Source organism: Filicampus tigris, chromosome 5 (genome assembly GCF_054856515.1).
Source record: "Filicampus tigris isolate MCC_2025a chromosome 5, RoL_Ftig_1.0, whole genome shotgun sequence".
In the NCBI taxonomy this organism is placed as follows: Eukaryota; Metazoa; Chordata; class Actinopteri; order Syngnathiformes; family Syngnathidae; genus Filicampus; species Filicampus tigris.
In genome coordinates, this window is record NC_141221.1 from 3027501 (window position 1) to 3054265 (window position 26765).

At 43.2% G+C, this 26765-nt stretch overlaps 3 protein-coding genes across 6 annotated transcripts in view; 2 read left to right on the plus strand and 1 right to left on the minus strand.

Annotated features, from left to right (window-relative positions):
- Positions 1–1968, plus strand: part of LOC147146885 (sodium- and chloride-dependent GABA transporter 1) — a 33468-nt gene extending 31500 nt beyond the window's left edge. For all 4 annotated transcript variants that reach the window (XM_086030874.1, XM_086030876.1, XM_086030878.1 and 1 more), the window contains one exon: positions 615–1968. In XM_086030874.1, the coding sequence (XP_085887000.1) occupies positions 615–716 (102 nt within the window). In that variant the 3' untranslated portion in view covers positions 717–1968. The remainder of the gene's footprint in view (positions 1–614) is intronic.
- cmklr1 (chemokine-like receptor 1) overlaps positions 1–26765 on the minus strand; it is a 92288-nt gene that overhangs the window by 1981 nt on the left and 63542 nt on the right. The window contains exons 3-4 of the transcript XR_015086827.1: positions 553–669; positions 1–474 (exon numbers count right to left, since the gene is read on the minus strand). The exon at positions 1–474 is cut by the window's left edge and continues 1981 nt beyond it. The gene's annotated coding sequence lies outside the window, so the exon portion shown is untranslated. The remainder of the gene's footprint in view (positions 475–552; positions 670–26765) is intronic.
- The window catches only part of wscd2 (WSC domain sialate O sulfotransferase 2), a 52934-nt gene continuing 45302 nt past the window's right edge, over positions 19134–26765 (plus strand). The window contains exon 1 of the mRNA XM_086030879.1: positions 19134–19790. The gene's annotated coding sequence lies outside the window, so the exon portion shown is untranslated. The remainder of the gene's footprint in view (positions 19791–26765) is intronic.

Consider the following 26765-nt stretch of genomic DNA (forward strand, 5'->3'; position numbering starts at 1 on the left):
TTACACCTGGCTTGCCTACAGGACTGTGGCATTTTCTTTGAACTTGCATATTGGAATACAGTACTGTATATGAGAAAATATGGCACATGTCAGGTACATTGTGGACGTCTCTAACCTCGCACGTTAATTTCTCATTGTTACAATTGGCGCAATTTTTAACGCAGCTATTGGATTCGGCTTCCTGTGTGGAGTTTGCGTGTTCTCAGTGTCCTTGCGTGGCTTTCTTCAGGTACTCCTGTCACGTTAAAGAGGGGGGGAAAAGCTTGTTAGCTTGATTGAAAATGCTATATTGTCCTTATGGGTGATGAGGGCTATATTGTCCATAAGTGTGATATTGTCAGTTCTGCAGCTGTTGTGAAAGCGCTGTGGAAATCAAATTGAGTTGAGTATTAGTTGCTCGGAAGTTTGCTGGCAATCATTTCCGGGTGTACTCCAACTCGTGCCCAAACTCAGTTGGGATAGGCTTCAGCTCACCTGCGATGAGGACAAGCAGCATAGACTGATGGATAGAACGTGTCGGTGCTTTGAATGTTGTGGCTGGCCATACTGTACCTGTTTAAGCTGTAGCACCATTTTCAATATTGCTTTTAAGTCTCCCCCTTTCTTCTTTTTAGAGACTGAAAACAGCCGTGACTACCACAGTAGAGCTGGCTGTTGAGGATCATCTGCCTGAAAAACAAAAACTTGGCGACTCAGTGGCTGAAACATCAACATAAGGTGTTCTACCTTAACACAGCACTTTGACATTGTTGTTTTTTAAAAAAAAATATATATATATGAAAATGTTTTGTATATTGGAACAAAATTAAACTGAGAAGGCATCTCATTAGTACAGTTGATACAATACTCCTATTTTATTGCAATTATTAATAAATCATGATAGTTTTGAACTCCACACACATTATAAAATGCCTAACTTGACATATCCATTCACAGTCCGTCAGAGCCCTTGTTTGGAAATCCAAATTGTGTTAATGGGCCTGAGTACAAAGTGAGTGCTTGTGAATGCAAAATCTCTTTGCATTTCATTTTCATAACTTTACATTTTTGGAAATCCATTCACATACTTTTCCTGGCACACATAGACATGAATTCACATCGATGCAACAACGGAATCATTTAATGACCAGAATATGATTCTACTCCAATATCAAACACAGGAGTAATGTGGTAAAAATGTATGCAATGGGCTGCGGCAATATCCATCTATCTGTCTATCTCTCTCTCTCTCTCTCTCTCTATCTATCTACATACATACATGAAAGCCAAAGTGCAACTCCCAATTTAACATACATTTATTTTGAATATTTTTGTTGTTGTTGTTTAAATGATTATGCTATTCTGAAATGTATGATAGTATAATTTAAAAACCATTAAAGATGAAATAAATGTGGTTTGTAAACTAATGCGCACAACTGTATTGGTCAAGCAATAACTTGAAAACTGTGGCAGTTAGCACTGCCGTCCCCACCAAAGACAAAAGTGGTATCCTACTTGAACTTTTTTATTTTTTTTTTATACCTATGATGATATGCTAGGTAAATGGGCCCTGTCAAATTCTGGAACTAGGTTATCTTGATGTGCTTCATTTTGGATTTGTATTGCAATATTATATGCAGTACTTATTATTTATTCCATTGTTGATCTGAAGGGTTTTAAATTTGGGGTCCATTTCATATGTAATGTGCACACATAAGTTACTGGTATGGAAAAGACTTTTACCAGCAGAGGGTGCCTTAGCACAAACAACGTGGCGTTTAGTATTTTCTTTTAATGACCGTCTTGCCTTAATTTGTGGTACCGTGTTACAAACGCACTTCCACATGGGTCTCAACGTGCAAATTCACTTTTATGCAACCTCGTATATCAGCATGTATTTTATATTGTAGCCCGTATCTCTATTTTTTAATCATACCGAAATGGAATGTGTTCTTGTCACCTTGGTCAATAAAAAGTTAGTTTCTCTCATGTCTTTTGTTTCATTACCCGTGTGCGTCACTTGGTGGCAGTACAGCAGCAGAATAGAATTCTCAAAAATGTTCTGCCAAAGTGAGCCCGACTCCGAAAGTATGTGTGTGGTTGGTTGCATGCGTGTTTTTTTTAAGACGCATATATGTGACATACTCCGCTGGGCAACCACACATGCCCACTCCCACTCACGCTCACTAGCATAACTCAATTTGGGTTTGAGGGAAAAACACCACTGGCACATGCTTTTGAGAATCAATTGGTATGCATTGTAGGGCAGTGGGTGGATGAATTGACTACATTGGCTGTATTGTCAGAGTGGATGACCCAGCTGGGGCACGAAGGAGAGCAGAGTCAGGACAAATGTGAATGTGATGCTCATGAGGTTTGAAAGTGAATCAGGCGAATTGTCATCGAGGAGCGCTTGCGCCCTTAGCAGAGCTGCATGTTAATCAATAGTCCCTTCCTGTTTGGCTCATGGCGAACCGTATCATGGCCTCTAAATCAGAGCACGGAGCACTGTCAGATCAATAGTCATAGACAGTTCAGGCCACGAGGCAGTAAATAAATGGCTCTGCGTGGCAGAGGGAAAGTGATTGTGTGTTTGAACGGGCAATTGACGGGCTCATACGCTCGTATGGGTCACCGACACTCCGGCTATGATGTGAAAATGTTCCGTTTGTCTATTTTTTCCTTTGGGTGCTCTGTGTAGGAGATAAAGCGAATGTAATCGCATTTAATTAGCGCAGGCGTGCGTGTGAGCGAAGATTCTTGCAAGCGTCAAATCACAGCTTTGGTGCAGCAAATAATACAAAGTGCTTGTGCTTGACTCATCTTGACTTTCAAGTGACGAACTCCATCGTGACGGCCCCACCGCAGCACTTTGTCGACGAGGCTACATAAAGCTTCTTGTGATGATTCGGACTGAACAGGTATGCTCTTGAAATGAAAATCCCCATTCAATTTCCAGATATACGTTGAGCCCCGATGATTGCGGTTCATAGGTTGCACCCCGTGGATTTGAACGCAGTACCACGTTTTGACATTTTAAAAATTTGTCAAACTTCTTCCCGCAGACAATATATGCCTGTGAGTAATTTTGTCTACTCACAAATTTAAACCGTTATTTAAAGGTTTATAATTACAGAAAAACATCTGTGCTAATTTCACTTAGCATGTAAATGGCATTTTTCACTACATATTAGCATTAAGCTATGAGACTTTCTCAGAGAATTATATGGTTTGGTTGAAGATTTTGGTGTTTAAAGAAAAAAGAAGTCAACGCAAACATTTTTTTTCCCCCCAAGAATATCTTCTATGCAAGCCCACTAGTTGAAACAGGGCATTCTGATAAATATTGCGTTTGTGGGATAAGTGTTAATTCACTCGTTTTTAACCATCTCTGGGGGGCCGCCATTTTGTTTTCTGTCGACTGAAATTGACATTACAACTGCTCACAACGGCCAATCACGGCTCAGATTCAGAAAACAGGTCAGCCGCGATTGGTCGTTGTGAGCAGTTGTGATGTCATTTTCAGTCGACCGAAGACAAAATGGCCGCCCCCCAGAGATGGCTAAAAACGAGTGCATGTTGCTGCTTAATTTATATTCCACAAAGGCAAAATGAATCAGAATGCCCTGTTTCAACTCGCGGGCCTGCTGGGAACATATTCTTGAAAAAAATATCTTTCGCTTTAAGTCTGCAGTGTTTAATTGTCTTTTGTTTTGTGCGACGAGTTGTATGATTTTGGTTATATAACTGAAATAATCATTAATATACATTCATTCAGTTCTAAGATGCTGGACAATTTTGTAGGTCTACCAAAATCATTGTTTTCCCATGAGACAGTAAAGAAATAATCAGCCGAATTGTTAATACATTTCTTTTAAGCGTTAAAAACACTTTAAAAGATAAAAACGTCTTTAACACCCGACCGGCCCTTGGTCACACGTGACAACGCATCTGGTGACACTGGACTTCTTCACAGCTTCTTTGAACATTCTTTTGACATCAGCGTTGCTGCGGCTTTCATGAAGATCTGCTGAGGTCTTCCGCGCCATCATGTGTGACGGCGGTTGAAATTGCGCAACTTTAGGGCTATTCAAGTGTAACTGTCGAAAGTTCCGAAATGACGATGATGGCAAAGGAGAAAGATACATATTTGGACTGTTATAAAACAAGAGCTTAACCCCCTGCGAGAAAACTGAAAAGGGGGAAAATGTAAATAAATAGCGTAGTAAACTTTTAGTTGACCATAAAAGACATCCTTATTGGGCCACGGTACTGATCTTCTTTTATGAGGCGTCTTGTAGTACTGAATCAGTAAGAAATGATAAAAAATAAATAAACCTATATTCTGATCATTTTTTTTTTTTGAATGAGAACCACACAAACTGGTGACACATTAACATACTGGTAATCACAGTTGATACGGCAATATCACTCAAAGGCGTGTGTGTCTTTTGTTTTTGTTTTTTTTCAGCTCTAGCTGTGTAATGTCGCTTGTGTGATAAATGCATCGTCCTGTTTTCCTGCAGGGTGGCTGACTTGCTCGAGGCATGTGTTCACCGTGGCAGACAACTGTAAGATGAATCTGCTGTTGTTAAACATATGTGCAACGTTCCTCATAGACGTTCTGCCTTTATCTGGAGTTTATCTTACCATTCAATCTCCGGCCGGGGTTGATACATCGCCCCTCCGGCGCGCTGCACCACGCTAACCTCCGACCGGGCAAACGTGTAAAACAGCGGGTCAGACGTTACTTTCTACGCTATTTGCATCGCAAAGGGCAGTGTGAAAGCCCCCCCACCCCTAAAATCAGTTGAAAACCTTTACCGCAATTGTCTTTATATTGAATACAGGTTTTGTCTGGAACGTGTGGGTAAACACATCTATTTACTTGTGCTTTTACACTTCAGTGGAATACTAATGAGCACGTCTCGCTCACAATTCATATGCAGATGAGCGCTTTTGATGCTGCGATGTTACAGTGCGCTCTCGCCGCACGCTTGCCTTTGTTCAATAAGGATTCTTTGGAGCTTGCTTTAAGGCTGCCGGGGATGTGCATACAGAAGAGGTCGGTTCCCTAACACGTCCTCCTGGTAATGAGACTTCAGCTCTAAGCGTCACTTAGCCTTTCTCCCAAATGTAGCAATGTGCCAAAGGTGAGTCAGCGCTCGTACGGCCGGCTAATGCCACGGCACAAAAAAGCTTTCCGTGGAGTCTTGCGAGCGGTGGATGCAAAAGCTCGTTATGATTGGATTGAAGCGGGAGCAATCTTCACAGTGCAAAGCTGTTTTTTTTTTTTTTTTTTTTTTTAATCTTTTGCAACTGCAACTAGTATCCTACCGCGGGATGCAGCCATTTAGGGCTGCCTTAGTTATGCGCATGCAGATGCTGCAGACGCAGTTAGGAGTGTGAAAGCTGCCACAAGCGAGCAGAGCTTGAAGGCGGAATATGAGATTTTGGAGTCGTGTGGTGATATCCAAGCAGAAGTACATTTGCATGAACCCTGCGGCTAACAAAAAGCTCCCCCCCCCCCCCCCCCAAAAATGACCTCTGTATTGTGCGAACGTCTTTCAATCCGAATCCTGGCAAATGAGAAAAAGCACAAAAAAAAAAAGAAAAAGGCAGCTTCGGCACTCTTTGCTCTGTGAAAGCGCCAATGGAGAATCATATTGCTCCTGGATTAGGTTGCAATTGGTGTAGGTGTAGGTGTGAAAGGCATAGAACGTCTAATATGTTCTCTGCATGGCATAAATCTCCGGATTTTGGAGTGAACCGATTCTGCTTGCAGACGAAATGAGGTTGCACAGAAATCGCAATATGTCACGTCTGCACTCATAAGAAATGGAGGAAATTGAATTTGACCCAAGGATGATGAATCTTATGCATCTTTTAGTCCCTCTCACACGTTTATACCTTTCTCCGCCGTAAGGATTCTTCCATCGGTGCCCAAGTCCAATTTTTCGATGGAGTCCCGTTGATCTGTCCTTGGGCAGCAGTGTTTTTTTTCCTCCTAAAATATACTCGTGTCCATGTTGACGAAACGGCTTTTTATTTTCCTTTAAAGAAACCCTACACACGCACACGCCTCTTCTTATTTTCTGTACAGTATGAAGTGCACATTTTGACATTTGATTTCCACCTTTTAGTATAGAAAAATATAAAACACATTTCACATCAGCCACGCACAACGACTGCAATTACAGATCTTTTATTATACCAAGGTTGGACTACGATCTTGCCTTCAGGAAAAAAAAAAAAAAAACTACGCATAAAGCTAAGCAGTACTTTCCACACAAACCTGGCACATGAAAAGGTCTTCATCATGACATTTCTTGAACAAACAGTCCTGCATTCACGGTTTTCTACACCACTGGCACAAAAACATTGGCACTTACATCCACACCAAAGGACAAGAGTATTCAATTAACCTAACATGTATGTTTAGGGAATGTGGGAGCAAGCACAGGGAGAACATTCAAACTCCATACGGGAAGGCAGGAGCCCCAACCCCCAACCTCAGAGTGTGAGGCGGATGTGCTAACTACTCATCCCCGCCATGCCGCCTCAGTCCTATTCATTAAAGTAGACTCCAAAAAGTTTCATGCTTTTTTTTTTTTTTTTTTTTTTTCAATTTCAGATAATACAGACAAAAGTCCTGGGAAGCATTTGTTAATGAATCAGTCTGAGGCAGGGGCGGAGCCAGAACGTGGCTAATGGGTGGGCCTGGAAAAATCAGGGTGGGACTGAATATTCCTCTCACTTCGCACAATCCTCCTGCCCCGACACATCGTATATTCAAATAAAATGACAAACTGAATAATATGAAGTTCGGATCTTCCTTAGACAACCACAATTATGCCGTTAGTGGCCACATACGTGGACGGCGCTTTCTAGCTCTTGTGTCCACAAGCGTGTGCACTGTGGAACTGTGGGTGTTTTGGACACATATGTGGGCACTTACACTGCCATCTTGTGGTCTCAGAAGAGTATTACATACTCCAGTCAAAATACAGTATGCAAAATGCAGTACAATACAATGCAAAAAAAACTCAAAGATGATGCTTAGTTTTTCTTCTAATTAGGTTGCAATAAGCCCAAATAGCAAAATGAAAAATAAAAAATGCATGTAAAAAAAAAAAAATCAGTTTGGGCCTTAGGAGGTTAATAATAATTTACTAAAAATGTTAAAGTATATATTTCATGAATCTCACTGGGTGGGCAGTGTGTCAATCTGGGTGGGCCTGTGCCCACCCAGGCCCACCCATGGCCTGAGGTTAGTCTTTGTTCCGCTAAATACCAATTTGCTATTTTACCAAGAAATTTTGGACAATAATTTGGTTGCAGTGTGGGAAAGTCCATTTTCTGTTCCATCTTGTCCCCCAAAAGTTTGTTGCACAGAACCCTGACCTCAACGAATAGTTTTTTTTCCCCCCATTTCATTAGAATTTCCCGTAGCTGTGATGGTCTGATGTCCCAAAAATCGTGTTCAAATAAGAGTTTCTCCAAATCAAGCTTTTATCATTACACTTTCTCCCCAAAACTCAATCGTGTATTTTTCACTGTATTTGCTTCAAAAGTGCACATCTTTGAGGTCAGAATAAAGGCAGATAATAGCAATGAAATTCATTACAGGCATTTTATTTGTAGGCATCTTTCTGTGCATTGTGGGACACCGTACACAAAATAGATCACAAAAGGGAGAATACGATACACCAATATACAGTAGAAGGAATCTTTTAGGATTGCTCTTTGGAATTCATCGTGTATTGGAGCTGAGTTGTTGTGCTTATTTGGGTTTTTATTTAAATGTTCCAATGGATATTTATTTCATTGAGTATTTACTATTTAGTGTTATTTTAGAGGCCCTGAGTATTATCACAGAGTCAGTTATGTATGCAAGGCCATATCTTTAGAAACTGTACAAATCACTGCGTTCATCCGAATTCTGCTGATCCACACTGAATGAAATTGTATTTGAATGGAATCAACATTGACGAGACACCAAAGTTGACTTTTGCTTCCGTTCAAGGTCATCTGAAGTAATTTACGATGACTGGCAGGATAAAACAGACGTGAAGGAGGATGTCACTGAGACAAATTGCATCAGAAAGTGGGTCAGCTCTCCTGGGCATGCTCAATGAGAACAGAGTCACAACGGAGGTGCCATTTGACAGCTGCATAGAAATCTATATTATATCATTCTGTTTTAAAAAAAAAAAAAAAAAAAGAAAAAAAAAAAAAGGCAGGCAAGCAGGCAGCAATGCACTCACGGAGAGTGTAGCCCGATGTGATGCGGGGCTTTTGTCCCCCAAGGCTCCAGTTTAACATGTTGTCCCAACATGTCCCAATTTAACATCTTGCAAATAACGTTGGCAAATGAACTGCTGACAAGTATTCACCTAAATTTCCCCTCTTATGTGTATGGGGTTCTAGTTTGCACGTGGGTGTGCGGGAGCATGCGAAGGTTTTTCATTGATGTATTATTAGCACCGCAGGGCCTGTGTTGTTGGCAGTGCTTTCAAAACGACTTGATACCCTGCAATTTCCTGATCACACAAACCTCAATTACCAGATTGAGTTTTGTTTCCTGCTTGCTCAGTAATAAACAAACACTTCAGCGAGCGCACAAAATACTTTTGAGTTATTTCGCTGTTACACGCAAAGCAAATTTAGTCCAAATATTTGTTTTGGGTATAAGAAGTATCCATCCATCCATCCATCCATCATCTATACCGCTTCTCCTCAAAATGGCGGCAGGCGTGCTTGGAGCCTATCCCAGCCGTCTTCGGGTAGTTGGCGGGGGACACCCTGAATGGGTTGCCAGCCAATCGCAGGGCACACAGAGACAAACATCCGCACTCACAAACACACCTGTAGGGGCAATTTAGAGCGTCCAATTAAGCTACCACGCATGTTTTTGGAATGTGGGAGGAAACCGGAGTACGCGGCCGAAACCCACGCAGAAACGGAGAGAACATGCAAACCCCACACGGGAAGGCCGGAGCCGGAATCGAACCCACGACCTCCGAACTGTGACGCGGACGTGCTAACCGGTCGGCTATCGTGCCGGACCAAAAAAAAGTATCAGAACAATTAATTTTCCCAAAACAATAAAAAATACATGTTTATTATCATTATTATTATTATTGACAAGAAACAGAACCGTACACAAAGCTGTTGTGAGCCCCGTGGTTCACTTTTGGGCTAAAATCACTTCACATATTGCCATGGCAGTATTTTAACCTTGATGTGCAACAGCAGAAAAAAAAAAAAAAAAGACATTAAAAAGACCTCAGAACTGAATTGATTGGATTTTTTTTTTTTTTGGAGTGTAGCAGCCTCAATCTTCTGGTTGCAATTTGTAAAGACACTTAAAGTAGTGTAGTTGAGCCTGCTGATTCAAAATACACAGACAAGCCTTTCTTAATCCTATCGAGAGGCAAATCCTAATCTTCAAATGATAATAACGTTGACTGTAGCGGTCTTAAATTGAAGTCCAAGACCAGATTTCTGTTCAGGTTTATAGTTTGTTTGTGTTTTTTTTTTTTTAACACAAAGGCAAAAAATGCATGGCATTGATTTATAATCACTTTTCTTAGCTCCAGAAAAAAAATGGCTTCCTTTTTTTTTTTTGATTTCGTTTTATTGAATTATAAAATAAATAAATGAATTCAAAAAAAACCCTGGCTCATGTAATCGTTGTTTCATTGGCTGCAGTTGCTCAGCAGTTGAATGGGATTATAGTTGCCTTTAGAGATGGCTATGCAAATGTATCTGTCATCTGCATAATTAATGTCGCATATTTTGTTGTTTTCCATAATCTGAGCTAGTGGGAGCATGTAGACGCCTTGAAGAATGGAGCCCTGGGGGTCTCCGCGTGACATTTTTTGTCCCCTTAGATGACGGAAAGACAATTTGGAAAGACGAACAATGAACATCCCGACACGCATAACGTCTCCTTTAGTCTCTCGACAAATGCCGACATTTTGCTAACTTGCGGGAAATCCGCCGCGTATTGGTTATTGGCCGGTTCGGGTGGACTGTTTTCATAACAACACCCTCCTCTTTTTGCGAAAAGCCACACACGCGCGCGCACGCACGCACGCAATCTTTCTTTGTCTCTGTTGTCAGTCATCATTCACACTGCAGGCATTAATAATACAAAAGCAGGCAGAAGAGAAGAGGAGGAGCGCTCAGACAGTTTGGCAGCTATGAGGGATTGGAATAAAGCCACTTGAAAGAATGTGTCTCATGTCTGTAATTCTTTTAGCCATTTTTAATGCTTCTGGCCTTCACAGCGAGGACAGCTTCATTGTGCCGCGCTGGACAAAAGAGACCGCGACGGGACTGCGGGCGAAATTATGGATGGTGTCCAGGCAGCCCAAGTTTCGCAGTTTGTCCGAAGAGGTCAAAGCATATGAGACAAAAGTATCCCCAACTGTGTCTAATGAGAAACAACAGTCAGCGGAGTCAAAGGGATCAAGTGAAACGCTGTGAACGAGTCATTATTTTTTCATAGTGACCGAAAGATGTAGGTCTCCGGTAACAGCGGCCCCCCCCCCCCCGGCCGGCAGCGGCCGCCGCGCGGAGACGCTTCCGGAATAACAATTACGCTGAAGGTTGAATTTCGGCGTCTACAGTCAGCCGCCGTATAAAATCTACAAAAAGGATATGTTTGTCAATCGATTACTAAGTGTGCCGCCAGCTTAGGATAATCTCATTAATCATAGATATTACGAATCAACGCATCGCGCCCCGTTCAATTATTGAGGATCTATTTTGTGGTCGTTTTCAAAAGAGACTGCTGAATTATTAATACCCGCAGCCATGACTGGGTTTCTTAGATGAGGACTGCTGCTACCGTCTTCAATTCTGTTCCACCTGCTCTTTCCTCATGCAGCCGCTTGGCCTTTATTAGAAGCAGACCTGCTTTTTTTTTTTTCTTTTTTTTTTTTTCCCCCACTTCCTTGACCACCGCAGTAAGAGTATCTGAGCACATTTCATTACTGTTGGTTACACTAGAAGCCCATATGTCACGCCGCTGCCATGTGCTGCCTGAAAGAGGCCTAATCAGGTTTCACAGCGAAGGCCAGTTTTGAAAAGAGAGCGCTCTCACTTTTAGGACGAGGACAAAGCATCCTCGCAGAACTATGACGCAACGGTTTTGATTGAATGTTCATGCAAAACGCCGCGACTCTTTTTGCGCGCGCGTGTTAATGGAGCTGAGGGACGGACGCTTATCAGTCCAACGCGTGTCCCTCCGCCCGCGGTTTTTCGGAAGGTCGCGCTGAAAAAAATAAGTCGGGGTCACTGGCTGTCACCACGTTGTGATTTACAGCACCTTTTAAACGTGCAGCGTTTCCACCGACCCAGACGGCGCTTATCACCTCTAAAATAAGAATGACGCAGCAGTGGATAATGAACCCCAATAAGTCCGCTTCTCACGCGACTTTTGATACGGCGTCATGGAAAAGGACATGACAGACACCCAGATAACTGTCGGTTGCGGCGGCTCGCGAAAAGATGCGATTCTCATACGAAGGACTTCTATGACTGATGAGGACCGTTGAGACGAACAAACTGGCGCATACTGCAAACGCCACAATAAGACCAAGCTATTAATGTGACTCCACAGGCTTATTGATTAACACTCAGTGTTGTTGCTGCAAGGAGCAGTGATGCAACGATCCATGTAAACCACACTTGCGTCAGTGGGACTAGAAGCCAAGGTTATTGTTTGTTTTTGGGGTTTTTTTTTGCAAATAACCAACTGCTATGAATTTGTTAAAAACTCATCCCAGGTGAGCTGAATAAACATCTAACCTGGCCTCCTTTCCTTATTACGGAGTTAGACGGCAATCGCGTTTTTTGTCGCCTTTTATCCTTGACCTTATATCATTTATTTCCCTTTCGATTTTTTTTTTTTTTGGTCATTAAATAACCATGGAATCGTTGGAGGGGATTATGTATGTGCGTTTCCCCGCACGCGAGGGACGGCAATCAAAAACCTCGCCGATGTATTTCACATGACTGTCGAGAAAGGGAAACAAAAGTGTTGCAAACCTACGAGGCAACGTTGTGTCAAAGATAGCAAAACGCAATCAGCAATCGTCATGAACGTCCTTGAGTTGCACTCAAGAGAAATGTTCAAAGACTGCTGGCTTATTATTATTATTTTTTTTTTTATCTCTTTTTTTTTTTTTTGGCCCCATTTCGATGTCTGCTTATTGCCCAGCTGTAATTATTACTGATCACACATCTTATGTTACATATCTATCCAAATTACACCGTTTCGCCGTTTAGTGAGAACGATCGTTGCACGTGACGAGAGAGAATTGCTGATTGGGCCCCCCCCTGGGGGGGGGGGCTGGTGGGGGCGGGGGGTCAGCTTGAAGGGAGATAATGAATCAATACAGAGGTCAATGAACATGACACATTATTATCAAGTGTTTGACACGAGAAAGAAACTTGTTAGCAATATCTCACAAGTAAATGAGAAAGTGAATGTCAAATCAATGGCGCCGGTTGCTTTTGAAAGCGGGCCAGTTGTATCGATGCGAGTCTGCAAAGTGCTGATCTGCATGGCGCTGGAGAGCAAGTGGCCTCGCAAAGCGAATAGCAAACGTCTATCGGCGCACTTTCGATGCAAGCGTGTCATTTGCAGCAGTGACCGGCTTTTTGTTGGACCACATTTCGATACAACTGCACACAATTTAAAAGCCGAAAGCGCCTGGCTCGACTGCTCCCCAAAACCGGCGGTCGTCTTTGGAATCACCCTTGAGAACCTGAGGTTTTCGCGGAAATTCAACCCCTACAAAACAATTAACATCTCAGCCCCTACAGAGAATTTGAGAGCTTAGACGTGTGGCTCTCACACAGACCCGGGTTTTTTTTAATCTGTACTGTTTCAATCGAAGAGGTAAAAAAAAAAAAAACTGTTAGTGCAAGAGGAGCACTATTTTTAATTTTTAAAAATCGAGTGGTAACCACCATCCTCTTTTCTGTTACAAAGACGTCGATATTGTCTTTGTCTACAAACATATATCTTAACCATAAATCAGGTTCGACTGGTTCAAAGTCCACAATCGCGTCGTCTATATCACCGCCATTACTCATTTCAGAGCTCCGCGGTGTCCGCTATTATGACTCGAAAAGAATTCTGGAACATCCTCCGCGGGCCTCCGACACCGTCACGGTTATATTCTGATGCATTTCATTGGTTAAGGGACCGAGAATTAAATGAATAAATAGAAAATGACGTATACGCTCTCCCGGCTTTAAAGGTAGAAAGACGCAACAGCGCTCCCGGCTCTAGTGGTAGAAAGGCGCTTATGCGCTCCCGTCCTTAATGGGTTAAAGAAGAAGTAGTCGAAACACGGCAAAATATTTAGTTAAGCAGTAAAATCCACCCGTTTTTTTTTTTGCCCATCTCAGGGGGCGGCCATTTTACCACGAGCTGTCGACGGAAAATGACCTCAAAGTTGCTCAGGGCTAAGATAACGACCAATCGCAGCTCGGCTTCAGAAAACAGGTGTGCCGTAATTGGTCGTTATCTGAGCCCTGAGCAACTGTGATGTCATTTTCAGACGACAGAAGTCCGAATCCCCCCCCCCATGGCTAAAATGTGTGGATTTTGCTGCTTAACTCATAATCCCCAAACGCAATATTAATCGAAATGCCGTGTTTCGGCAAGGAATATTTTTGAGGAGTTGACTCCCCCTTCAACGTACGCGATACGCTAATGCTCACTTTTTGCACGGCATGGCATCTTCTCAAGAGGCGTTTCTCATGGTTGGTCTTTGCATATTTACATGCTCGTGTTTTCGTGGGCCTTCTCTCATTATAATAATAAGAAGTCGAATTTGTAGGAAGCAACGCTGTCTTTTCCTGGAGCATTTTCTGATCTCGCGCGACAATCAATCATGGTATAAGACTTCAAAACAGTTAGTGACGACGTGGCCTCCTGACATCGATGGCATGTCTTTAAAAGCGACGTTGAACCAACAAGGAAATATCCATTTCTTTGTGAACTTATACGTATATCATGGCGAGCGTGCACATCATGCGTTTGTCACGTGACGTGGACATGAAACGGACCCAACGACGGAGGAATTGTTTTCACTGGTGGTCACGTTCACAAAGTGACCGAACGTCCCGCCCAACCAGCCCATCCCACACCAGCTTCATACCTCCGCCAACGTGAGAGATGCCATTCTGCACAATGGGCCCATTTATCATCTATTTAGATGCCTTTGCATCGGAGTGTGGGGGGGGGGGGGGGGGGGATAAACCCGTAGCGATATCACACAAGCTAGCACACGATGACGCCAACTTGTGACGGCGATATATGAGCGTCTGCCGCCACGTTGCTTGATTGAACCTCCACTTTTGACCCGCGATAACGCATCCGTTTGTCTCAGAGCGGGCCCCGGAAAAAAACACCGAGGACGCTTTGCGTTTATTTGCAAACGCACGGACGCGAGGGCCTTTCGACGCGCTGTCCATGCAAATAAACCAACAAATCCTTTAGCCCCCCCCCCCCCCCCCCCCCCCACCCCCCCTCCCCCCATAAACATATACATTTTAGGACGCTGTTGTTTGGCGGCGGTCCCGCCCTGTCTGCTTTATTCAGCGTGAGTAATATCGCCACTCGCGCACTGGCGATTTTTAAAGTGCCTCTCTAAAGTTGGAGACCATCTCTGAGTCACCATGCCGAGAAGAGTAATTGTAGGTGACAGCACTACGGGCGACAGCGCAGACAACAACCAAACCATGAATTAATGCCGCTGGAATATGCGCAGTCATCTCTGTTGTGTCAGCACGAGATCCCTTAAGGACAAGCCAACATTTAATAGCCTACTCAATCCGCCGATGATCCATGTGACATCCGCTAACCTCACGGGTAGGGCGACATTTTTTTTTTTTTTTCATTAACTCTTCTTTTGCGTTAAATTGATCGACGAGCATGCTTGTGTCCTCTTGACTATCCCTCGCATGCATATCTTGGTCGCGGGTGAGCGGCTGCTTGCATGCGAATTGTCCCTGCGTGTAAACGCTCTTTAAAAGATCTGCCCAGCACGGTGGCTCCGAGACGTTGATTTAATTGCAGGGACTTGTCAGGGACGGGAGTGATGCGCCTTGATTGAAGAGAGACACACAAGGAGATTTGCGCGCCGACAGAACGGATGATCGGCCCAAGCCCGCTCCAAAAATCCTGCGCGCAGCAGCGGAACATCTGCAAGTGGCTTTGAGTGAGGTGAAGCGGACGCAGATGTCGGGATTAAAATCGAAATTCGCAGCAGGCGCAAATAAAAGCTGTCCGTAATCTAATTATTTGCAGAAAAAAAAAATGTTTCAATTTGCTTCGAATGTTTTCTTTCCAAACAAGATGGTTTGATGGTTGGTTTTTGTTGTTGTTTTTTTTGAAGTGAAAAGAAAAACAAAAAGGTTAAACGTCACCAGCTGTTACAAGTTGACCGCCATCTGGCCTCACCAACACACACACGCTTGTTTGTCCCTTCCTCTAAACTGTAGCTAACCCCAATTCACACGCGTGCACAAAAATACACATGCATGCACACGTTCCAAAATATAACATGAGCTTGTTATATGACCTCAGGAAGCAGATGAATCCGCACAATGTGATGCAATTGGTTATGATTAGCAAACAGATACCAACATCCCTTTTTTTTTTTTTTTTTCCCCCCTACTCACTAACCTCACAAGTAGTGTACAGAAATTCTTTTCCGACTGAAGTGATGTACAATTGCACTGTGTCATAATCATTGCGCTGCAACTTACTGTGACAAGTTTCCAAATTAGGGCTAACATAATTTCATGAGAAGGTCGAAACATTAGACACCCTCCCCGTTGCAGCGCAATACAGTAGAGCACCATAGCTAACATAAAAAAACAAAACAAAATGGAGCAGGATTATATTCAAGGGAGAGAATTTGAAACTGTTGTAGTGGATCTCTTTAGATTGTGCAAATATATCAGAGGAAGTGTTATAAAATGTAATTACAGTGTGTAAATGAAATGCACCGGAAATAAAAGGTGTGCTCTGAATTGTCCAGCCCTACCCAGGTGCATTGAAATGGCATGACTCCTTCTTGTGACTGGCTTCAAGTTAGCCCTTATATCTTTCAGAAGCTCCAAAATTGCATTGTTGAATAGACCAAATGATAATTTTCGTTTTGGGCATTTAAAGCAGCACCGGGCAGGAATTCAACCTTAATCGATTTTTTTCACAACTCTTTTGATGAAACATTGACTTGCAAGTAGTTGAATGGGACTTTTGTGATGCCCTGGGGGGGGGGGTCTGTATCGATTTTATTCGCACTAAGCAACATTGAAGAGGACGGAAGCAACCCTGGCACACACAAAAAAAAAATACAAATGTCCTAAATTGCTTTACGGCATACTCACTTCCTCCTTTCGCTGTAAGGAACTCGAACGTCTACACGCTATTGTCATGGCAGAATCCCCAAAACAAACAAAAAAAACCAAAAGTATTGTTTGAACAAAATTCGATTCATTACCTCATCGCTATTCATCTGTCACACAGCCACGGTAAACAGAAATGCAATTCTGTCCAACTTTCAGGCCAGCGAGAGCTCAGGATTTCACGACACTACGCGTTGGCGCGCATGCGAAATGTGGTTGACCTTCGTCAAAACACTACCGCTTTTGTCCACATGGCGCCGCCACAATCGACAAAAACTGACATGACAGAGTTGTTGTTATCGTTATCCGTTCGGCTTTTCCCCTCAGGGGTCGTGTTGCTTTAAAAAATGTTTAAACAAGTGGAAAAAATATGGATCTGCAATGCATCGCAGATTTACTATATCGCGATACACTTGCTATTTTAATACTTTTGCATATACTCCTCCCAAAATGCCCAAAAGGAGCTATGCAGTAATTTTGCACGTTGCAATCCTGAGCTAGATCGGTTTGCCGGAGCAATCCAGTTTTGCATGCGCAAAGCTTTAGTCAATCACGCCCTAATTGTTTTATCAACTTGGCAGACTTATTGCCTTGGTGGCTGGAAAGTGCTTAAAGACAAAGAGGCCCGCCGCTTTTTCTTTCTTTCGCCCATTTCAACAGTCCAAACAAAAACTCTGCTGCTCAATGTCATTGGGTCTGATGTTATCTCTTCTATTGCCATGTTCCATTTTTACAGTACGGCAGTCAGCAGCTCCCACCAGACATTCACATTAACTGCGCTGGCAGGAGAGCTATTTCTTATCGCTCTGTAATTTCCTTTTCAAATAGGTGAACTCTTTTGGGTGAGTTGTGCATGAAAACGGTCTATAAACGGCAACTGATTTTTCTCAAGCTCACGTGCGCAAAAGTCACTTCAGCTCACTTCTCGCCGTGTTATCAATCTTGAAACCTTAGCAAAAAAAAAAAGAATACTTGGACCAATAAAAAAAAAAAAATGCTTAAAGAACTCCTTTTTATATGCACAAAGTGTAAAGCACTTGCTATACATTTTAAGAATTATGCCACAAAGGTGCAGTTGTTGCCTTGCTCAGTGGCACTGTTCAGAAAAAAAAAAAACAGATTCCTCCAGTAAACCAGTTCATTTGTTGGTCTTGAACCTATGATACCTTTGCTGGCCAAGCTCAGTCATTCCGGACCGATCTTTGTATTTTATTTGGGATATTTTATCCAATGCTAAGCTGCTCTATAACCTTGAACATGAAAGTGTACAGCACATCTTGTCAAAGGTAACCCGGTGCGGCACCTCAAATGCAACGTGTGCTGAAAAGAAAAAGAACGCACATCTACACTTAATAGACTTGAACTTTTCTTTCAGAATAAACACAATATCCTCAACTGGATGTAGCAAATATGTGTGTGTGTGTGTTTTTTCCAAGTGCGGGTTCAGTTTGCATGACCGGTGAGGCACTGACTCCCCGAAAGTCGATTATATAGTGCATATAAAGTGCAGAAAAGGTTTCTTCAGACTTCCGAAAATGATTACAAACCAGGGATCTGACGGCCACTCTGAAGAAAAACGAATAACGCATGAATCCAGTGAAATTTGTAGTGAAATTGTATTGTTTGCCCGACCTGTAATTATTATATTGTGAAGTGCAGCACAAACAAATGAGCATAAATTAGCTGACTGGCCACCTGATTAGCTAGTTTAACGCTATACAGTGATCCCTCATTTATTGCTGTTAATGTGGACCAGAACCCGGCGCGATAAGTGAAAAACCACCAACTAGCGTCTGACTTATTATTATTATTATTATTTTATATTATATTCATTTTAAAATTTTATATTAGGGGGATTTACGCCTCAGTTACGCCGTTGCGAACCCCCGACATGGTTCCCACACTTCTAAATACTTGCTATACAATACATGTAACTTTAAAAATGTAAAATGAAGAATTAATACCATGCTGCAGGCAGGGGCGGAGCCAGAACGTTGCTAATGGGTGGGCCTGGAAAAATCAGGGTGGGTCTGAATATTTCCTTCACTTTGCACAAATCCTCCTGAATAAAAAACACAACGAAACACAAATTCAAAAATAATTGTATAATAATTTACAAAAAATTCTAAAGTATATATATTTTTTCATGAATCTCACTGGGTGGGCAGCCTGTCAATGTGGGTGGGCATTAGTCTTACCTGGGGGGGGGGGCAAAAAAGTGCTACAATGCTCAGGTAGGACGAAATCAAGCGTAGGGCTTCTGCACCTTAAAACGTGTTTTGTTTTCTCCTCGATTGAGATAACTGTTGTTGTGATTTGGGCTAAACAAATACATGTTTTTGTTTTTGTTTTGCTTTTAAGGTGAAAGAGGATGTTACAATTGGACACTCAGAACACAACCATAATTGAACAGTATGGACATGCAGGTAACAATGTTTGTTTTGGGTTCTGCCATCAGAACTACATCCAGTTTTCTTTGGGTGGGCTGAGCGTGTCCGTGGGTGGGCACTGCCCCCCCCCCCTGGTAACGCCCCTGAAGCCAAGTACTTTTTGAGGTGCTACTTGGTGTAAAACGTTTTCGAACCACTTATGTAATACAGTTAATTGTCTGATTTCTTGTCATTTCGTGTGTGTGCGTCGGCGCGCACGCGCGTGTGTGTGTGTGTGTGAGAGAGACTTCAGATGGAAATGAGCTCACAGAGCAACACTCCCAAGCACACTTTACCCCCGTCCTTAATGATACCATTTGCACGCGGATGATCCCCACCAAATAAATATGCTTCGTCGCCAAACGTGTCCCCGAAAGACAGTCTCAAAAGATTCGGACTCGGAGCGTTATGTTGTGTCTCTTTAAGTGCACCAGGCAGTGCTGTTGGTCCGCGTTTGGAGCGCTCTGTGCCTCTCCGCAGCGTTCGAGCGCCGTCCTCCAGCTCCAAAGCTCCAAAGCTCCGAAAGCTCCGAAAGCTCCGAAAGCTCCGAAAGCTCCGAAAGCTCCGAAAGCTCCGAAAGCTCATCCCCCACAGCCCGCGCGCGTCGCAAGCAAGCCGCGGCCGGAGCAGATGCCAGGGGTCGGGCAAGCCGAGGGTGGCTGGTCTGCCTGGAGCGGACGGCTGAGCCTGCGGGGGCCACATTAGTTCGTGTCTCCCTCTCGGGCCGCTGAAAGCAGCGTGTCGCGGCACATCTGCGGTGCTGTAGATTATTCAAGAGCTCTCAGACGCCGCGCGAGCTGACGGGATTGAACGGAGAAACTACAGACATTGCGAGCTGCCCGTTCTCCGACAAGAACATGTTGAGTAGCCCCGAGTTGACGTGGGGATATAACATCTTGCCACAACAAACTCGTCTTCTGCAGCCTTTTCCCGACTCAGGTAAGATCTTTGAAAATATATTTCTCATCTAAATCTTAGTGTCAAAGAGTTTCGTGCGCACTTTAAGTGACGTTAGGGAAGTATGCAAATCCTTCAGATCACCGCTGGTGAGCAGACAAATAATAAATCAGACAGCAAGGGCATATTTTACTCTTTTATTTATTTATTTTTATTTTTTTTATGTGCTGCAACTTGTTAAGCATGACCATGCATCTGATTTGTCTCTTTTACCTCGACTCCTATATGAAAATAGCTCTGGTGAACTTGTGGTCTTGTTGTTTCTTACACGGGCACATTTGATTTAATTGACCGTTTTATTTGTTGTATTTACCCACTGACATAACTCTATGACAGATGTTTAGGTGACCCTCATTGCTAAGCAGCCACGCATATGCCACCAGTGGCTTAATTCGGTGACCACACGGGAAAATTGTCCGGTGACACTTCATTTGCCCTAAAATCATTATTTTATCAATTGCACACATATTTTTTGTCATCGATCTATCCATGGACGCATAGTGAAAGGCAGCACAATTAAATGCTCTTCCATTAGATGTCGGAAAGTGCAATAAACCTGTGCATCCACCTGTTGTCATTCATACAACAGAATACGTTATGGCGCCTCGCAAATATATCAGCTTTGTTTTCAAGTAAACTGGCCCAGATTTGACAATGAGTATGAAAACGTGTGAGTAAGTTGAGACAAGATCATCATTCTTTCAGTATTCATAAGCATTTGTGAAAGTACCTGTTTGGAGGTGAGATTTTTCTCAAGCAAAACGGGTGCCTTGCCTCAATAAAGGTTGAGGAAACACTGGGTTAAGATGCACACAGGACCGTGGACAGTAATCATTTACTCCCGGGTGTGAAGTAGCCGGAATTCCATTCCAGCCTCCGTGCTAATTTTTAACTAGTGGCAATTATGATGCAGAACACATCCCTAGACTAAACCCACAAGACTGAGACTCAATGCGAGAGCCGTTCCAAAGATTGTGATTGACACCTTCGGTAAGATACTGATTCAATAATGTATGTATTATTTTAATTGTTTCTATACATTTCTAATGACTCTATCACATTGAAAGGTATTCCTTATGCTCTGATAGTCAATCAAATTCTTTGGAGTAGGATGTGTTGCAATTCTCAACCACTGCACACTACAACCACGGGGATGGAAATCATTCCGGGTAATTAAATCGTTAAATAAATACAACTCTGCTAATATCAGTCGAAATTGTGCGGCAGTATAGCTCATTTGTCCGAAAAAAAAGAAGAAAAAAAAAAAGCAACTAGTTGTTGGAGGGATTAGTCTGTTTAGCTGGCTACTGTTGAGGTGCCCTTGAGCAAGACACCATCCCCGCCCCCTCACAGTTGAAGTGTAGCAGCACTGTTTGCGCTCCTTCCTCACTGAGACTCTGCTTGCATGCCTGCATTTCTGTGATCTGGTTCGCCATGTTGTGTGCAACACAAAATCTACAGCAGAGTGTGTGAGTTGGATTTCCCCTCCAGAGATCACATTAAGTATGCTGTGAACCCCAATTTGAACGATGGACCCGTTGGACTGATCAGACCACAGGTTTCCACTTTGCATCAGTCCATCTCAAGCTTTGTTTCTGAGTGTTGTTGATATATGGATTATGCTTTGCATGGAAGAGTTCAAACTTGTATTTGTACATGTAGCAGCTTCTTATTGTGTTGAAAAGGAAGTCAACGCAAACATTTTTTTTTTTTTCAAACCATCTCCGGGGGCGGCCATTTTGACTTCTGTCGACTGAAAATGACATCACGAATGCTCACAACGACCAATCGCAGCTCAGATTCAGCAAACGGGTCAGCCGTGATTGGTCGTTGCCTGAGAAATTGTGATGTCATTTTCAGGCGACAGAAGTCAAAATGGCCGCCCCCAGAGATGGCTAAAAAAGAGTGGATTAACACTTATTCCACAAACGCAATATTTATCGGACTGCCCTCTTTCAACTTGTGGAATGCAGTTTCAACTAGTGGGCTTGCATAGAACATATTGTTGACAAAAAAAAATGTTTGCGTTGACCTCCTCTTCCTAGACAAAATGGCCGCCCCCAGAGATGGCTAAAAACGAGTGGATTAACACTTATTATTGCAATATTTATCAGAATGCCCTGTTTCATCTAGTGGGCCTGCTGGGAACATATTCTTGAAAAAAATATGTTTGGGTTGACTTCCACTCTAAGTGACAATGGATTTCTGAGGTGTTTCTGAGCACATTGGGCAATATCCTTTACACAAATATGCTGGCTTTTAGGGATCGAAGGTTTCCGGCCTTGCCACTTAACGTGCAGAGATTTCTCCTGATTCTCTGAATCTTTTCATGATATATGGACTGTAGATGATGAAATCCCAAAGTTCCTTGCGACTGTATATTTGGAAACATTCTTTAACGTTTGAACTATTTGCTCACGCAGTTGGTCAAAAAGTAGTGAACCTCGCTTGCTTGCTTGCTTACGGACGCTGAGCCTTTTGGGGATGCTCCTAATATTCGTAATCATGACACTCACCGGTTTCCAGTTAACCTGTACACCCGTGGAATGTTCCAAACAGGTGATTTTGGAGCACACTTCATAGTGCCCAACTTTCCCGGCGTTTTGTTGACACTGTCGCAGCATTTTTGGAACATACTGCAGACATCAAATTCAAAATCTTGTCTTTGTAGTGTATTCAATACACTAGATTTTGAGTACGTTGTATTCAATCGAGCAAAAGGTTGAATTTTACACAACCTGTCAACTTTGCTGGAATTGGGATTTGTCAATAAAAACTAAAATAAATACCACAGGATACACCTCTTGGATGGCATCTTAAAGGTGTGGAGTTGTGTCACATGACACGCGCATGGAGCGGATGTTCCATTCATTTTATTTTCACCTAACCCGACGCCACCTTTTCTGAAATGTAGACTTGCTCCTTTATTCACCCTATACTGCACTATGTCCGTCATCGGAATATTTGCGGTCTTCCAAACGTTGAAATCGACATGACTTCAAACTCATCTTGGCATATGGCAACACCACGCATAATCATGTTCATGACTTTAACGAGCGAATGTCTGCACACTCAGCATTAGGCACCCACCCTCCCGTTCATTGTTTCAAATGGCCCCCGTATACTGTAGATCACCATATCGAACCACGCACTCAGCGCTTTGTGCGAAACGCGAGAAATGAGCTTTACGCTGACCATAAGAAAGATTGCAGTACTGTCGTGAAATCGGCGGATGAATGGCAACTAATTGGTCATGCTGCTGCTCTTTTCAGCATCGGGGATGCCAGTAAATAAGAAGCATAGAGCGCGACAGAGGCCCAGTTATACCGGCGGCGACGCGGCGCTCAGTTCATCACTCCAACGTCCAGGCCGAGCCGAATTGATCAATAGCAGGAGTGTCACTGTTTCACAGGAATTATAGCTCGACTCCCTGTCGCTCAGCGCTGTAACGCCCCGCTAATGTAACTTTGAATCCCATTATAGCATTATCACGGTGCACAAATGTGTGGACACCTATTAGAAAGAAAATAATACAATCACATGACTTGCACTGCTGGCAGGGTCTGCGTTAGGGCTGTGCAATTCATCGAAATTCAATTGCAATTACGAATATTACACCCCGCGATTGCAAAGTTGTAAAAAAAAAAGATTGTTAATATAAATGTATATGCAACGCCTTATATTTGTTTACACAAGGAAATCGTACTTGAATTTTTTTTTTTTTTTAATTTCAAAGTAACAAATTTTTATAAATTTTGTTTGTTCCAAAAGAAACTTAGTGTTTCAAAAATTTTTTTTAGTTATGCTGTTATTTTTTAGGTTTGAATATTTTCTTGTTTGATTCCAAAAGAGTTTTGAATAACCATGACTTCAATTATGACCCGAATAAGGGCGACGAATATTTTTTCCATAATCGAGCAGCCGCAGTCCGCGTGACCCTGCTGGCGCTGTCCTCCCCGAGGCGGAGGTGAACACGCGTCAGAGAAATATGCCAACTGAAAGAAGTTCACATTTGTGCGCCGAAGAATGAGAGCGTGCCGTCCCCGCCGCCGCTGTGAATAATCATGGCCAAAGTCGCAGCTTTTCCCGCCACCAGGAGCTCCCCCCTCTTCGCTACCGCAGCAAAAAAAAAAAAAAGAGCTCCGGCCTCCGCAATTATACGGCGCATTTGGCGTTGAATTCCAGGGGAGTTCCGAGCCCGGCTTCTGCCGCAGAGAAGAAGCCGAGACACACTCCTCACAGACCTGAAGTCTCGTGTAGTGACGGGGTGGCCGGCAGCAGAGTGCGAAGGCTTTGAATTCCTCCAGAGCTTATCTTTTCATCCTCTCGGCGACCTCTCGGGGACGTGCCGTGGATCATATCCAATGGCCGCGGGCTTCGAAGGCGGCCGCAAGGAGCTGACAGGAATTAAGACTTTGCTTTCTCGCGCTTGCCGTTACAGTGACAAGACAAAGGTGTCGCTTGAGTTGTGCGTCCTGCCGGACACACTCGCTCACCCCCGATCCGGTAGATCAGCATCAAGAAAAAAAGGATGTCAAGATCCTCATTAGAGCCAGTACAGAAATAGCCTGGCATTAAATGCTCTTGCTTTAACAGCCGGCGACGCGTGGAACCTCTCCGACTTGTGATAATGTCAGACGTGCAAAAAAGCAGAATGACACATTAGTCGGCTGAATTAAAGCATCGCACTGTAACTTGCTTTTCCTCATAAATATCGTGGCGCTTTCTGGAAAGAGGATCATCTTTCAAACACAGTTATCTCTGCACAGATCCAAGGTGAGGGTCAACCTTGCCGCATGCACATCTCAGACAGATTTTCAGCTTATGGAAGGATTATTCACAGCACTAGACCTTTCTTCTTCTTTGTCGTCTTTTTTTTTTTTTTTTAAAACAGAAAACACCTCTAGATAATCGCGGCCCTCAATAGGAAATACCAAGTGTTTTGTGGCGAGATAATAACCCTGAGGGTACACCCCGGCCAGTTAATCGCAGGACATAGAGAAGTCTATCCTTAGTCAGATGCCCACCCCAATTTCCAGTGGTCTTTTTTTAATTTATTTATGGATTTTGCCTCAAGCTCACCCAGCCTGAAGCATGACGTACAATTTACTTTAAATCATTACTCTTTAATCCTCTATTTGTTTACTAGACGACTAACGTAAAATTAGTTGGTGTTAAAAAGAATCTAACAAAGTCATTTTCAATATTTTGAATGCCGCAGGAACAGTGTGAAGAGAATAAATTTCGTGCAACTGTCTGTTTTATTCTGGATCCTCATGTAGGGCTCACATTTAATCACCAATAATGACTGAATGTCTAAATGGCTTTACTGCAGGTGAAGCTTTCAGGCGTAGAATTGCATCCTGCTGGGGGCACAGATGTTGTCTTATTCTGTCAGGTCTGATATGAAGAGTGGATAATGCGCGCGCGTGTGTGTGTGTGTGTGTAGGACTGAAGCAACATCCTGTTCATCTGCTGGTCCACGGCCTTGTCAAGCCACGCAGGGAAACAAATATTGCAACCAAAGTGGAACATAATAGCCTTTTTTTTTTTTTTTTTTTTTAATGTCAGTTGCCAAAAAGTGAAATTCATTGACTTTGTGTTGTGCGTTTTATTGCTTTCTTGGAAATTTTAACAATGTTACTTATTGTGGAGGTGCACACTGGATCATACTGAAAGATGTTCATCTCATTTTCTTTTTTAGTTACATGAGAGAAGCAAAATACTTTGGTCCCCACTTTAAGTTTTGTCAGGGTGTGGCTATACACTATTGCAATCTGCAAGCACAATAATAAGCACATTGTTCAATTCATAACATCTGGAACTGTTGACCAATACTGCGGACGAACAACCGCCATATGAAGCATTAACAAATGGGCAAACGAGCGATATCAGTAGCTACTGCGACATGATATCCGACCGGCTAAACTAAATAAACGAATTAAAAACCCGGCAGCGGGTTCAATTCGGGCGTTGTTGTGCATCAATAACAACGCCGCTGTCACCTTTGCAAAGGGAAAATGTTTCAAGAGCTCGTGTACTGGATCGATTTAGCTTTTACAGGCGCGTGTGTCAACTGTGTCTATAAAATATATCGAAAATATTCAACGGAAAAACGCTCAGAGAGCTCGACTGAGTTCGGCCAAAGGTCGATAAAGTCTCAGATGTGTCATCAACCTTCGCGTATTTTCATTCTCACTCACGTAGGCTGCGTTGCAGCGGAGCTAAATGTGTCGATTTGCGTGAGAGCAAGGTGACAGGAGGAGGTGTGATAGCAATTGGAGCAAGTGGAGAAAGGCGGCAAATAAAAGTGGGCGACCGGCGCATGTAAAGTGACACAGACGCTGTGTTGAGCGGATGACCTTGAGACGATGCCAGTTGCTCAGATTAGCTCTTCACACTGTAATTGCTCACCTCAAGAAGCAGAGCCCCCCCCCCCCCCCTGTCCTTTCTTCAATGGGATCCCTGCTTCACACAAAGTCCCTTGTTGGTGTGAAACAGCTGGGCTCTGTTTTGTGTACCTGCCGCTCCATCCTGGCAACAGCAAATTCCTTTAATGAAGATTTGGTTAAGCGACTCCCTTGTCAGAATCGAGGGGCACCAAAATGCTGCCACTTAGTTCAAGACTCATTTGTCTTTGGCTAAGAGGCTTCCTTTAATTAAAATGTTGGCCAAATATTGTAACACTCGAAATGACAAGTTTCCCGCTGCTGCCGAGCGCAATTTCGGAAGAAGAGAACGCGGGGGGAAGCGGATTGAGATGCATGTGTGATTGCGTCACGTTTCGTAGCGGTCCCTAGATGTCATGTAAACATGACCCCGTGGGCTGCGAGCGGCACGTGGCTAACAATAGCGCTTATTGCTCACTCCTCACGAGGTGACACGGCGACATCGAGTCGTCGCCCTCATCGATTTCCCAAACTTATGTTGTCGCAGGGAAGACCAAAAGTCAAATGT